General features: G+C 36.7%; 1 protein-coding gene across 1 annotated transcript; it reads right to left on the bottom strand.

Annotated features, from left to right (window-relative positions):
- Nucleotides 1-9,052: 9,052 nt before the first annotated feature.
- On the bottom strand, nt 9,053-14,642 carry LOC104119891 (mitochondrial import inner membrane translocase subunit Tim9). Its single transcript, XM_009631501.4, has 2 exons — nt 14,427-14,642; nt 9,053-9,595 (listed from the first exon to the last, which is right to left on the bottom strand). Exons 1-2 carry the CDS (start codon nt 14,519-14,521, stop codon nt 9,409-9,411), a joined length of 282 nt encoding a protein of 93 aa, XP_009629796.1. The 5' UTR covers nt 14,522-14,642; the 3' UTR covers nt 9,053-9,408.
- Nucleotides 14,643-16,131: the final 1,489 nt, after the last annotated feature.

Genomic DNA, 16,131 nt, shown 5'->3' on the forward strand with positions numbered 1-16,131 from the left:
TCAGCCTGTGGAAGAGGCCACCTGGGAGACCGAGCGGTAGATGCGGAGCAGATATCCACGCCTATTCGAGACTCCATGTATGTTTCTAGACCCGTTCGAGGACGAACGAATATTTAAGAGGGGGAGGATGTAATGACCCGGCCGGTCATTTCGAGAGTTATAACCCCGTTTTCCCCATTCCTACTTCTTTTTGTGCTATTCAATTATATTATGTTATATCGGGTTAGTTGGTTTGAGTCCGGAAGGAACTCGGAGTGAAATGAGACACTTAGTCTCATAATTGAAAATTTTAAGTTAGAAAAGTGGATCGGATATGGACCTGTGTGTAAACGACCTCGGATTTGAATTTTGATGATTCCAATAGCTCTGTATGGTGATTTTGGGCTTAGGAGCGTGTCCGGAATGTTATTTGAAAGTCCGTAGAGGAATTAGGCTTGAAATGCCGAAAGTTTATTTTTGAGAAGTTTGACCGGGGGGTTGACTTTTTGATATCAGGGTCGGAATCCAATTCTGAAAATTGGAATACCTCTGTTATGTCATTTAGGACTTGTGTACAAAATTTGAGGTCAATCGGACGTGATTTGATAGGTTCTGGAGTTGTTTGTAGAAATTAGAAATTTCAAAGTTCATTAGGCTTGAATTGGGGTGTAATTCATGGTTTTAGCATTGTTTGAGGTGATTTGAGGATTCGACTAAGTTCGTATGATGTTTTAGGACTTGTTGGTATATTTGGTTGAGGTCCCGAGGGCCTCGGGTGAGTTTCGGATGGTTAACGGATCAAAAATTGAACTAGAACAGCTGCTGCAATTTCCTTCTGTTGGAAATTTCTTCTGCCAGATTCTAGCCCAGAAATCTCTCAGAAATCGAGCCCAGATCGAGCCCAGAGTCGAGGGCCACGATCGAAGCCATGATCGAGCCCAGGGTCGAGGGCCATGATCGAGCCCAGGGTCGAGGGTCACGGTCGAAGGCCGGGTCGAAGACATGATCGAAGGCCTAGGATCGAGAACCAGGATCGAGGACCTCAATTGAAGGCCAAGATCGAGGCAGAACAGAGGTTGTTTGGGCAGAATTATAAAAATATGGACTTCGTCCCATTTGCCATTTTTGACAAATCGGAGCTTGAGGAGAGGCGATTTTTGATATATTTTCAAGGAAAATTTGAGGTAAGTCCCTTGTGGTCATTTCTACTCTATAATATTGAATTATCATCGAATAATCCGACTAGATTACATGATTTTAAGGTGTAAATCGGAGATTGGAACTTAGAAATTTGGAAATAAGATTTGTATATTTGAGGGTCGAGTTGAGGTCGGATTTTGGTAAAATTGGTATGGGTAGACTCGTGGTTGAATGGGCTTTCGGATTTTGTAACTTTTGTTAGGTTCCGAGACGTGGTCCCCACAGGCGATTTTGAGCTAATTTTCGGATTTTTATGGAAAATCATTATTTTCTTATGAGATTAATTCCAATGAATTTTATTGACTGAAATGAATTATTTATGACCAGATTCGAGGCATTTGTAGACCAATTCACGAGGAAAGGACATTGCAGAATAAGAATTTCACGGCTTGAGGTAAGTAACGATTGTAAATCTGGTCCTGAGGGTATGAAACCCCAGATTTCGTATCATTCTACTATTTTGAAGTGACGCACATGCTAGATGACGGGCGTGTGGGCGTGCACTGTTGGGGAATTGTGACTTGGTCCATCCCGTAGCAACTGTAAAGTTGCATACTTTGTTGAAACCATTTGACACTTATATGTTTTAGAAAGAATTTCTGTAAATTGGGCTGAATGTCATGTTTGGGCCTTGCGCCAATGCTATTTGGACCCTTAGGGGATTTTTCTTACCATCTTCTCACTGTTTTTGATTGAAAATCTATACTCAGTCATGTTTATACTTGTTTACCGCATAACTCAGTTTTATGACTCTATTTTGATGCATATAAATATTTTGGGCCGAATGCCCTGTTTTACTGAAATGCCCGAGTGGCTTGAGAGGTTTATGATTGAGTGAGGTCGAGGGCCTGATTTGTGAGGATGAGTGTGGATCGGGGTTGTCCGCCTGCAGCATATTTATGACTGAGTGAGGCCGAAGGCCTGATTTGTGAGGATGAGTGTGGATCGGGGCTTCTCGCCTGCAGCATACTTTATTATTATAGCACGTGAGTTGTCCGTGCAGATTATAGCGTTTGGGCTGAAGGAACCCCTCCGGAGTATGTACACACCCCCAGTGAGCGCAGGTACCTATTGAGTGCGAGTGCCGAGTGCTGAGTGACTGGGAGGCATGGGCGATTGTGAGGTATGCCCGAGTGGCAAGAGTGATTGTGAGGTATGCCCGAGTGGTACGAGTGACTGTAAGGTTTGCCCGAGGGGCTGTATATGAGTGATGTTTTGCCCGAGGGGCTGTTTATGATTTCATCATTTTTTCTCACCTTTGCATTGAGCCTTTGTTTGAAAAACTGTTGGAAAAATATCTTTAAATGATTTTTACTAGAACCAGGTTTAAACGAGATAATTTGATTCAAACACCGATTTTTAAAGCATGTTGTACTTTTCTGAGATTTCATGATATGAATGTTATATGCTTTATTGCTCGTCATTACTGCTCAGTCTTTATTTATTGTTGTTACTTACTGAGTTGGCGTACTCACGTTACTCCTTGCACCTTGTGTGCAGATTCAGGTGTAGCTGGACACGATAGTAGTTATTGAGTATTCTGGTTGTAGATTTTCTTGGAGATAGCAAGGTAGCTGTTTGGCGATCGCAACCCCTACTCTTCTCCTTCTTATCTTCCTCTAGTTGTATTTAGCTATTTTTCGGGCTGAGTTAGCCTTGATATTGTTTGACAGATTGTAGTATCTGCTCATGACTAGTGACGCCCCAATGTCGGGCTTTTCTTTTCCGTACTTCTATTTTTTTTTGATTTGAACTCTTTAAATGAAGGTTTTATGTTAAATAACCTTGAAATTATCTTTGAAATGAAAATATCAGTTTGTTTTGGAAATGAGTCGGCTTGCCTAGTTCCACGATAGGCGCCATCACGACAGAGGTTAGTTTGGGTCGTGACAGCTTCATATTCTGACTCAGAATTATAAACAGATTCTAATCCAGAAGTGTATAACAAACCATAAACCTTATCACGTAACTCATCGTCTAGTTCTAAGGTTTTCAGCTTTTGAAACTTACAATTTGGAGCTATATGGCCAAATTTTCCATATTTATAACACTTAATATCAGCAAGATCTCGCTTAGACCTATTTTTCGTAAATCTAGTAGACTTGCGATGAGCTTTCCTAGCATCACGTTCTTCTTTGGATCTATATCTTGATCTCTTTTTCTTATAAGGATTGTCTGCGTTATGATACCTATTTTTCTTTTTCTCTCTATGAGCAGAAGTTTTGGGTAAACCGAACTGGGTGCAAAAGTCTCCTAATTGTGATTTTTCCTTAAGCTTATCTATCTTAAGTTGTCTGGACAATTTTAACTCATTACACAAGTTTAATCCTTCTTGTGTGCATACTCCTATCAATTTTCCATAGGTATAATCTTTTTACGGAATTTTCCCGTAACTACCCCTCAGAGTTTTTCTTACTCTTTCAGTAAATAAGGAGGGAAGGCCATCTATAAACTTAGCTTTCCAATGTTCATACTTATTTTCGGGTAATTCCATTACTCTACTCATAAAAGTATCCTTATACCATCTAAACTCGCTTAAGGTCCTACATCTAAGGCCATTTAGCAGAGTACGGACAGTCTCGTTCTGATTGGTAAATCTACAATTGAAATGTTCTAATATGGTAAGAACAAGGGTGTAAACAGCATCTTCTCTGTTTTTCACTAGAGCCATGCCTAAGTTATCGACTCCTTCGTCAGTGGCTATTGCATTAATAACCATCGCCTTTTCTTCAGTACTTAAATAATTATCCCACCAGCCACGAAGCTGGCCAGTAAAACCTGCAATAATCATTTTGCAAATAGTTCTATCTGTAATTTTTACACTTTTACAGATAGTTGCATACATAAACATTCTATGCACAAGAATAGTCAATTGTCTATCAGTTAAACCATCAAGATTCCATTCATAAATTTCGGAACCACTATAAGACGTATTAGTCTGATTCCAATCTCGTTCTTCTATTAACACATCTTGAGGAGTATGGCGATTATAATAATAAGTTTGCATTATGGGTTTATCAACATACTTACTATTCTTTTTGGGATAACCTCTGAGTTTATTAAACTCTGACCAGACTTCATCTTTATAATCAGAAGTAGTATCTAATTTATCAGCAATTTTTTTTGATAAATCAATAGGTTTAATATTTAAACCAGATAACTTTTTATCAAGAAGTTCTTCTAAATTATTTAACGATTTGAATTTAAAATCCTGAATCTCAGGGGGTCTTTGAACATGAGTAAGAATAATTTGAGCTTCTGATTTGCTTCCTGAAGTAGAGGCAATATCAGTTATCTTCTTGCTAGTACTCATTTCCTTTATCAAAACTGTTAATTCATTAAGTTTTTTATCAAGAGAACTGATATGTTCACCCAAAACTTTAACATATAAACTTAAATAATTATTTTGAGAAATTAAATTATTAATTTCTGCGATGCTGACTGCAGCAACATCTTCATCAATAAATTTTTGAAATGCAGTAAACGTAATACCTGTATTATTAGGTAAAATAAAAGGTGCTTGAGGTAGGTATATGGCTTTAGTAATATTACTACTTCCATCTTTATAAGATCTTTCTAAAACCTTTATGTAAAGCGGTAAATAAGTGGTTATAAACCAAGGAACAAAATACATAATTTGATTACGTAAAGCACAAGTTTCATAAAATTCTTGAGAAATATTATTTAAATCATCTTTACTATAAGTATCAAAAAATCAAGTTTTAAATCGGTTCCATTTATTACTAAAAAAATCCTTTTGAACATATTTTCTAGCTTGTGACCCTGGACTAAAATCTATTTGGTGTGGAATCATTAAACATCATTGGGGTTGAAATCCATTTCGGATGCAGAAGGAATATTCTTATCAGAAATATTATCATTATCCTGAACAATATTTGTTTGAGGGTTAATCTTAACCCTTTCAACATGTTTATCACTTTTAGTAAAAATAGTGTGTAAAGATGCAGCACGATTTCGAGCTGGTCCATAGACTGGTTCAACAGGAGAAATATGTTGAATTGCAGGTAAAAGTCTATGATTGGAAAATGAATGTCTATTAGGACTAATAATAGGCAAAAGTCTATTATTAGAAAATGACTGCCTATTATAAGTGGAACTATTATCATCAAATTGAATGCAAATCCTACTATCCGAATTTTGAGTAATACGAGAATATTCAGTATTACTGACAACATTTGTTATTTGACTTGGGGATATAACTGAATCCAAAGTCCAAGTAGTTGGAAAATTAATTTCTTCCCACTTAATAGGTCTCCTCGTGGTGACCTTAGACTTTGCAAAATTGGTTTCCACCAATATAGTCTGATCGGATGTATCATACAGTTTACATCTAGGGTTTAACGTAGATAATAATTTAAAATAAATTCTATAAGATAAACATATAAGTTCAGATCCAGGCGCATAATTATAACCATGCGTTTTCACATTTAATGTCAATGCATCAAGTATATTAACATCAGATAGAGATAATTGAAGATTGAGTTGAGTATTAAAATATACTGGACCGTAGGCCACAGTAGATTCAATAGAACCCATCAGAGACTGTCTAAAATTCAGATTTCTAGCATCTCTAAGAGCAGCCAAAAACGTCTCTGGTAACCCTTTAAGGGTTAATGGCTTAAAAGCAATTTGAACCATACCAACATGCAGATAATTATACTGATTTTTATATAAATCTACATCTTGTTTGTTTAACAAACGAATAGTCTGTTCAGATGAGTTTAAAGCTAAAGATTGCTCAGTAGTTTTAACTAGTTATTTTGAAGAAAGTTTATCAAACCATCCATAATCATAAATTATTTTAATAGGGACTTTAGAAATTGTCCATTTGTTTAATAAATCAAGGTTTTGAGGTATATCTACCTTTTCAAGTCTAGTATTTTTCATACTAGTTTCTCCTAAATTCATAACAAAAAATAACATATCTATGCTGAATATTTCAGATCTATCTCATATATACCATGAAAGTTCCTAGGCTCTGATACCATCTTAACAGGATCTGGTAGGCGGGCGGTAATCCTCATGGCCATCCCAATCTAGCTAATTTAGTATCCTTAAGTTTAAAGGCTGGTGGTAGTCCGCACGACCAATAAGGATTTAAGAACCGAAATATACCAGAATTTTCATATAGTTTGCTGACTGTATGGAAGGTCTAACCTTTTACTCGAGCAAGGGGCCTGTCTTAATCTAATACATACTCTTATTGAGCCCATGTGTCTAGCGATTCTAACCGTGAAAGAAGATGCCCTTTTTCAACACATTTTACGGGCTAAGGTTCACGGCTTGCTAGACGGAGCCACTAAGGCAAAGCCAATAAGAGTAGTGCTAGAACTAGACGATGAGTTACGTGATAAGGTTTATGGTTTGTTATACACTTCTGGATCAGAATCTGATTATAATTCTAAGTCAGAATCTGAAGCTGAAATCGATTTACTTGATTTATCTGATAGTGATAAAAATATTGATAATACTTGTACAGCTTGCAAAGGTAATACATGTACTTGTGATGATGATGAATTTTATAAATTACAATCTCAATTTCAGGAAGATCATCCCCAGGAAAATCATATTCTCAAGGAACGTCATACGGATCCTCGTCAAACTCCCCAGTAATACAAATGGGAAGAACGAGTTTAGTTAATGAGAAGATATCCCTCAAAGGCGAATCTTTATCAACACCTTCTATTCATCTGGAAGATATTCCAGAAGACAGCCCGTTATACGGTCATTTGCCCCTTTTCATGGTACATATGAGATGATAATAATAATAATAATAATAAAAAAAATAATAATAATAATAAATAAAAAAAAATTAAAAAAAATAAGTAAGCTAAGCATTTGGGACAGAGGGTAATGAACAAGGTACATTAACCATTTGGGAATGTATTGTAAATCACTTCCGAGAAAATTTATCCTCCAAAATATTAATTTTTCTGGCACTCAAAATTTTGATGACCTGCCAAGTGACGTTTACCATTTGTCCGCTTCAATTAAAATTATTAAATTTGAAAACTATGTAAAAATAACAAAATAAACCATTAACTCCAAACTATGGAGCTAAGATTCGGGTTAGGACAGTGGGAGGCGACTCTGAGCATTTTCCAGTTGTTATGGGTTGCACCAAGGATCTGGGCTCAACCCGTTCTTATTTGCCCTGGTGATGGATGCACTGACACACCATATTCAAGGTGAGGTATCATGGTGTATGTTATTTGCTGACGACATAGTTCTAATTGATGAGACGTGAGGCGGCGTTAACGAGAGGCTTGAGGTTTGGAGACAGACCCTTGAGTCTAAGTGATGTTTTATACTTCAATATCACATAAGGGGGTGATTTGTGTGGTGCATGATTTTCGCGTGCACTGGATTATCGAAGGACCTGGTTATTCTATGCGTTCCTTACACTACAGCTTCGGAATAAATAACGCATAAAGTAAAAGAACACAAGGATTTTACGTGAAAAATACCCGGCTCAAAAGGTAAAAAAATCACGACCTACTACCTAGTAGGATTTTCCCCAAACACTTTACTTGAATCACAGGAGTAAAAGAACTCACATATCCAGAAGATGAAAGTAGCAGAAATGAGAATGTTGAGGTGGATGTGTGGGCACACTAGGATGGATAAGATTAGCAATGAAGTTATTCGGGAGAAGGTGGGTGTGGCTCCCATGGATGACAAGATGCGAAAAGTGAGACTCAGATGGTTCGGGCACGTGCGGAGGAGGAGCCCAGATGCCCCAGTAAGGAGGTGTGAGCGGTTAGCTTTGGCGGGTACGAGACGAGGTAGAGGGCGGCCTAAGAAGTATTGGGAGAGGTGATCAGGCAGGACATGACGAGGCTTCAGATTTCCGAAGACATGACCCTTGATAGGAAGGTGTGGAGGTCAAGCATTAAGGTTGTAGGTTATGAGGTAGTTGGGCATTTTTCCATTTCGTACCGGGTGTGAGGCTAGCCTGATTGGGTTTCGTCTTAGATTGCTAGTGGTTAATATTGTGTTCACACTATTCTTCCGTTTCCATAGTACCGGCCTTATTTACTTGTTATTGTTATTGCTTTGCATCAATTTTCTGGTTTTTATGTCATTATTTCTATGGTTTTTATGTCGATTTTCTATGGTTTACTGATGTATTTGTCACTTTTCATCTTTTTGAGCAAAGGGTCTTTCGAAAACACCATTTCTACTCCCTCGGGGTAGGGATAAGATCTGCACTCATTACCCTCCCCATATCCCACTTGTGAGATTTCACTAGGTTATTGTTGTTGTTGTAGCTCCAAACTACAGTAAAAAAGATTGGTTTCATCTTTGACCATGTCTAGAAAATGAGGAACCACCTCCGGGGGAGCTAATCCGGTGACCTATCAAAGGTTGATTTTGTGGCCTAATACCAGAAAATATTGTGAATTTTCCGATTAATTTTAAATAACACATTTGCGCACCTTAACTATTCAACCGGATAATTATTACTTCCACAAGCACAATAGGTAACTCCGCACACTAAAGTTTAGGCAAATGAAAAAAAAATCACCCAACAAATATATAAATATCTTTATCAGTCTCTGCTGGGATTGAACCTCTGGTAAATGGGATTGAACCTCAGGTAAAGGTCGTACTCAGGTAAAGGTCGTAATCACTACCGCACGGCATGGAGGGGAGGTCATAAGCATCTATACCGTAAAATTGATTTTTGACAGAATGAAAAAGATATATAATTTTCCATAATTTTCACACACCTCATTGATTGCTAGTCCACAACCTTAGGTGCGCCAAGAATTGGTATACACATTGTAATTACTCGGGAAAAAAAATGAAATTGCTTACCATGGGGAACCATTTTAGAGTAGCCAACAAGAAGGAACAAAGGTCTCTTGAGTAATTCATTAGGGAGCAAGTAGGTTACCACATTATTTTCTCACACACAGCCACAAAAAGAATGCAATTTTAACTGCAAGTGCTCTTCAATATAGTCACAAGACTAAATTCAAGTTACTAAAAACTCATTCTAACTCCAGAATTCCTGGATTTGAGAAACAAAAGAAACATTTTAGTAATACCTCTTTGCTGGGAAATGTGTTAAAATATAAAAAATAAAGGTTGTGTTAGGAACTTCTGCTCCTTTTCCTTGTCAAGACTCAAGAAACTCTTTAAAGAAGATAAATACTTCATGCAATGGAGAAGTTGAATTGCATGCATATAATAGGAATCATCTTAATCTTGTGTGGCTGCACCTTGGTTAAGCTCTGCGAACCTCATACCAACACGCATTGAATGCTTCAAGAACTTCTCAGCACATCGCGTAATACAGGTCTCCTCTTGTTTGTCTAAACTTTTACGTTTGAAAGTGTCTACACAGCCCGTGAAACATCTTTCCACCAGGGAATTATACATTCTCAAGCTGCAGTGATTTAAGACAACATGAGATGATGTTTTAGAGCTATAATACTGTAAATCATGAAGCAAATTAAGTGAATTATGAGATATTTTAGTTATACTCCCACAAAATTTACACTACATCTAAAATCTTCAGTCTTACAATCATCATGATGTATCATTTAACTTGTCAAATTCAGTAGATCCTAGAACCGACAACGACACGAGCATGCATCATTGGAATAGAATTGGTATTGAAAACAAGGGGAAGAAAACTGCAAGTTGGAAATCTCAAAAAAAGGGATGGACAATTGAATGATGAAAACCAACTTAAGATTGTCTTCATCGCATAGAAAACATTTTAGACAGTATCTTTTGCTACATTAACCATATTACATGCAAGCAGTAAAAGATGATTTGCAAAAAATTCAGATAACCTCCCAAATGTTTTCATTTAGTTATTTTATTATCTGACTGACTTACTAAAGGCACCAGTAGAGTGTTGAGAAGGACCTCCCCTTACAATAAATATTGCACCTCTTTGGGCAAGATATATTAAGGGCTGTTGAGGAGAGCTTTCATGTTGCGCTTTTCCAAGGAAGTGCTTTTATAAAAATTCATTAAACTAAAGTAATTCCTCTTTTTAAATGAAATGATGGGTGGAAAAACAAAAAACAAAAAAAGAAGAAGCTTTCCTGAGAAAAAAATTAGCTAAATCAGCTACATGAGACATTAGTAAAAAGTCCGGTAAAGAATAGTTGAAATGCCTCAGCAGTCAGCAAACAGTGTCATTAACAAACGCTATTGCAAAGACGCAGCGTCTTTACCTAACACTTTTTCCAAATTGCAGAACAGGCATCCTCGCCATGCCAAGGCGAGCTAAAGAAATCTTAAGTACTCGAATATTAAGAAAACATAGTTCTTGTCTTCTTGATTCAAACGTGACCCAGAAAATGCAAGCATGTGAAGCCTTCTGTACCTACAACTCTGAGCATGTTGTGGTTTTAGGATCTAAACTAGAGTCTCATCCTACATGGTTTCTCATCACAAAACCATGCATAGATCATCATACCATCATGAAAAGGAGAGCAATCCAAAGCGACATAATACTTAAACTAACTTATTACTCGAGTATAAGGCTGGCCAACTATTTTATTTGCGTTTTAAGTATTGAGCCTAGACTTGCATTGCGCTAATACTCGAAATTCGCCTACACGCACCCCAAGTGCGCTTTCTTTATAAACAATATGACTCCCTTGACAACCTTATTATTTTGAAGCCCTGCTCCTATCATCAGTTGCTTCTTTCTCCCTTTCTGGGCGTGTTTAGCTTTCTCTAGCTTCATCACCAGTATACTCCAAGTAGCTTATGAAGACTTATCAGCAACTATTTTATTTGCGTTTTAAGTATTGAGCCTAGACTTGCATTGCGCTAATACTCGAAATTCACCTACACGCACCCCAAGTGTACTTTCTTTATAAACAATATGACTCCCTTGACAACCTTATTATTTTGAAGCCCTGCTTTTATCATCAGTTGCTTCTTTCTCCCTTTCTGGACGTGTTTAGCTTTCTCTAGCTTCATCACCAGTATGCTCCAAGTAGCTTATGAAGACTTATCAGCAACTATGTGTGTATGTTGCTGAAGACTTATCAGCAACTATTTTATTTGCGTTTTAAGTATTGAGCCTAGACTTGCATTGCGCTAATACTCGAAATTCACCTACACGCACCCCAAGTGTGCTTTCTTTATAAACAATATGACTCCCTTGACAACCTTATTATTTTGAAGCCCTGCTCCTATCATCAGTTGCTTCTTTCTCCCTTTCTGGGCGTGTTTAGCTTTCTCTAGCTTCATCACCAGTATGCTCCAAGTAGCTTATGAAGACTTATCAGCAACTATGTGTGTATGTTGTACAGTTAAACAACACCTACTCCAACTAAGCAGTAATTGAAAGGATTGTAGTTCATTGAATCTTTCATATAGATAGCCAAAGTGTTTCCTTTTTCTCTTCTCTTTTGTTTCTTTTGCTGACTTTTGGTGCAGCACTTTCCTAAGTGCTGATTTTAACATCTAAATATACTTACCAAAACAAAAAAAAAAATGCTCATGGCTTGCCAAGTAGACATCAGCATTAACTAGCTCATCACCATACCAGTAGACTTCCTGAATCCTACTTATATATTAAACCCATATAGGCAAGTCTAAATAGAGGAAAGAAACATGAAACACTCTCTTTTCCTAATTTTAACATTATAAGATAATATAGAGTTGAAGGCCCACATGGCTTTGGTTCAATAGCAAAGGTAGTTTAAAGCAAATGTGTGGTAGGCACATGTCATTAGTTTGAAACATCAGAGGCAGACCCAGGATTTGAAAGTGGCGGGGCACCACTATCGAATAAAATTTGAGTGACGTGGGAATCAAACCTAGAAGTACTAAAAGTCAAGATGCTCCCCCAAATCGACCAATGCAGTTGCCTAAGCTTTGGGTCTTAGGGTGTCAATCAAAATATACACCTGTTATTTAAGATATATATACATTTATACATACAGTTTTTCCAAAATTACCAGGGGCCGGTGACCCCCTACCCTAAAGGTAAGTCTGCCTAGTATTTAAGCAGAGAAGGTTTGAGGAGTGGGCACATCTACTGAGTTTCCGAATTGAAACACTGAATTTCTTGGTCAAAAGTGTTAGGATAACACTGAGTCGTAGAAATATCATATCAAGATTAAGAAAGAGAAGAAAATGAGCACCACTCCCCTGGCTAAAGTATTCTCAGAGGTTTAGAAGTTCTTTATCATTTGTTCTTCGCAGTAACAATAGAACTTAGACCTTGTGCAGGTAAGAAAATAATCACGGGTTACTGCCTATTGGATAGCGCCAGAAAATAGAATTCTTTTTCAAACCATCAGTAAACCATGCTTAGGATTCCTCATAGATCCCACATCAAAAGGTGGAATGGAGCTTCTTGTGAAGGATTCTTGAATTAAAAGCTACACACAAGTATTGGAATATGACGAATGAAAGGCTACTTCTGAAGCGGATAGCTCTAAAGAATAGAAGGCTACTATGACTTGTAATTATTCTCAGCTGGGCTACTATTTTTTGTTTTATAATTGTGGTATCCGGGTAAGTTTGTGCGCACCTCGACTAATTCTACAGGGCAACTGCTACCTCCCACCAGCACAGGTACCGGATAACTCTGTCCACGAAGTCTTTGACAGATGGAAAGAATTCACCTAATGATTTTACCATACCCTGGGCTGCTCTCAGCTCAGCTAATAGCAAGACATTCAACAATTCTGCTATACAACATTCAAACTTTCAAAGTTGTTATTCTCAACAAAAGAAAAAGAATTTCAAAGTTCTTTCTTTAGGAAGAGCAAAAATGTAGTACGACATAGAAAAAGGTTGTGTGACCCTAATCAAAGATGCAACGATAAATTGATACACGATGAACCATAACAAATTGGAGTATCAGGAATGTTGTTGTAAACCTAAAATAAACAAATAAATGTGTCCTCTTCTAACCAGTCTAACATCTTAACATTTCAGACGAGGTCCAAATAGTTTGACATGATATCAAAGCATGCAGAGCAGGGACGGATTTATGTGGAGGGAGGTGGGGTACATGCACTCATGCTCCCCTCACTAGGCTATGTATAAAGTAATAATTTTTTCAATTATGTGGGTAAATATATGTGTGGCCACCCATGCTCAAGTGATTGGTTTGGTGCATTGGTGACTAAGTGCCCCTCTTGTCTCCTTTTTGACCCCAATGTCAGGTGTTCGATCCCCATACAATTCTTTTTGATTAATACCTTTTATAATTAATTAATAAATAAATTCCCCATGCCCTTTTCAATTAACAACAGATCCCTCATTTCCTTCTTTTCAATTAACAAGCAAACACGTTTTTCTACTCTCTTTTTTTTTTAAATTCCCTTTTGTCTACGTCTTTTTATTTTCTTCTATTAATCATTCTTTTGAGTACAAAAACATTGAAATACCTAAAAACAAAGTACTCATGACTCATCTCTATCAGCTCTGAGGCTCTTTGTGGATTCAAAGCAGCAAAACCACCTGCTCAATAATAAGCGCTGCTTTTAAAAACTTTTTTGAATGATTGTTTAGTTTGCTATATAGAGCATGAGATATCTAAAACTGTAAGTAATGATGTTATTATTGACCTTTTCCATAGTATAAAAACTCGTCGAGGACAATTGTAAAGTGAATAATATTTTTTGCGAATATAGTATTAATACAATTTGCTGTCACCATAAAATTTTATATAATAGAACCAAACATCTATCTTAAAGATAATAGTTCACCCATGGTATTAAAATCCTGGATACGCCTATGATGCAAGAGGTTCGAGATTCTCTAACAGTCAGCAAATGTGTGGTCACCTACTTCTACAATAACTTTTAGCTAGTGTTGATAGCTATATATACCCACCTTCCCCCCAGTGAACCCCGGCAAAATAGCCTTTTCAAGAAAACAACTTCCAGCTCAATTGACATTTTTTTCTAAGAGGCTTTATTATACTCCATGAAAGAAAGAAAAAATTAAACCTTTTTGGTAAGTATATGAAGAAAAATGGGTTCTTTCAGCAAGTAAAGACAAATTCTTTTATCACTTTTCTGAGTGATTAAGCTATATATTCTGCTTTTTTAGTCCATGTTACGGTATCAACTCAGCAAAGAAAATCAAGAATACAATATCACCAACACCATACAATTAAACCATTTTTTAACATTCCTTTTTCCACTTTACTTTCAACTGTATCAACAGATTCAAACCTAAACATCAAAACATGTACTAAATTAAAAGAATGGAACAAAAAGAAGAACCTGTCACGGATTTGGAGCTGGTCAATCATAGAAGCCATTTTAAGCTTGTCTGCTTCAGGAAGATTATCCAAATCACCTAACATGCTTTTGTCCATTTTTTGTCTTCTTGATTTACCACCACAAATATGCAACTCTGATTTCTGCTAGGGCTGAACTATAACCAGTAGCAGCAGTTGTTTACCTTAACACGAAAAACCCCTTTCAATAAACCCTAATACTTGTAATTGTTGTGACTTGCGAGATGGGTTAACACTTAAGTTTCTTTTAGACCCTCCTGCTTTCTGAAATTGCACTCCTCCCCTATTTCTTTATTGGTAGGTTGCTTTTTTGGTTCGGTTTTTGTTTTATGATAAAACGTAAATGGGTCTTCCTGTGGTTCACTTATTTGACTTAGCAGGTGTTTGGGCATAAAAATTAAAATTTGAAATTTTATTTGGATATGCATTTCACTTTAAAAAAAAAAAAGTTATAGTTTTGTGAGTTTTCCTGAAAAACTAAAAAAAAAATGGTCAAAATCACTTTTTAATTTTTGAAAAAAAAAAACGAAAAAAGGGAAAACAACTCATGGACAAAAGAGTCCTTAATTTTTCGGTTTGAGCTTATTGTGTATTAAGAAACTTAGCTCAAAGTAATAATATAAAACAAGTTAGACAAGAATGTAGGGAGCAAGAGATGAGTGATTCTTATTTCTTCCATGTATTCAAGTGTATACAATGTGATGCTCAAACCCTCTATTTATATGATGATATTTAGGTAATACAAAGGGATGTCATGAACATGGTATTAACTATTGAGATCATGGGGGAAGATCATGAAGGAGGTTATGGAGGTGTGGGAGTTACAACCATAATGGTAAGAAGTAGTGGGAGGTTAATGGAGAAGAGCAGTGGGAGTAACTTCTTTAGCCGTCATAGACATCCGCTAATATAATTATAATATTTCATAGCATTGTGAACTTTTTAATTGATTCTTCAAATCTTTATTCTATTCAGCTTCTTTTGCACTTCTAATCGATTGATTTAAGTCACATTTTTGACAATACATAGAAATTAACATTAACTTAAGTATTTAATAAATCTAAAAAGCTCGCTTACAAGAAGACTTTGTTTTACAAATGAATATGAGTATTCTTGTATTTTTTTAGTTTGTTTACCTTCAAAAACGGATAACAATTGAATTTATATGTGTTTTTAAGGACATGCAGATTAATTTAATACAAATGATAAAAATCGTTAGATTAAACAGATAAAGGATGTAATAAATTGTCAAACCAATTAAGGGGAGTGATCCCGGACTCAGTAACAGCTTAATGCAATGTCTGCCTTCGATCCCGGGCTCACAACAATGAAGAACTCATGAACAAAAGTAAGAATTTTGAATAACAGAGAAAATAAAAATATATTGCCTTAATATGCGTGTTACTATACCTAATGAATAGCCAGACTCTCTTTTATATAGTAGGGGAGTTTTACCCTAAGTACAATTCCATAAAAGGTAAAAATCTTCTGTTTTGCTAATCATAGATTTTCTGTCGATACGTGCCGAGATTCACGCCGTGACATCCGGCTGGGCGCGGATATCACAACCCTTTTCTAGTCGTTCTTGATTATCTGGTAATGCTCTCCGAAGTTTTAGGGTTCGAATCGGACCTAGGGGATGTGGCCCCGATTCTTCCAAGGGCAAGTGTTTCGCCCGGACCCCGACT

The sequence above is a fragment of the Nicotiana tomentosiformis genome, chromosome 7, assembly GCF_000390325.3.
Source record: "Nicotiana tomentosiformis chromosome 7, ASM39032v3, whole genome shotgun sequence".
NCBI lineage: Eukaryota > Viridiplantae > Streptophyta > Magnoliopsida > Solanales > Solanaceae > Nicotiana > Nicotiana tomentosiformis.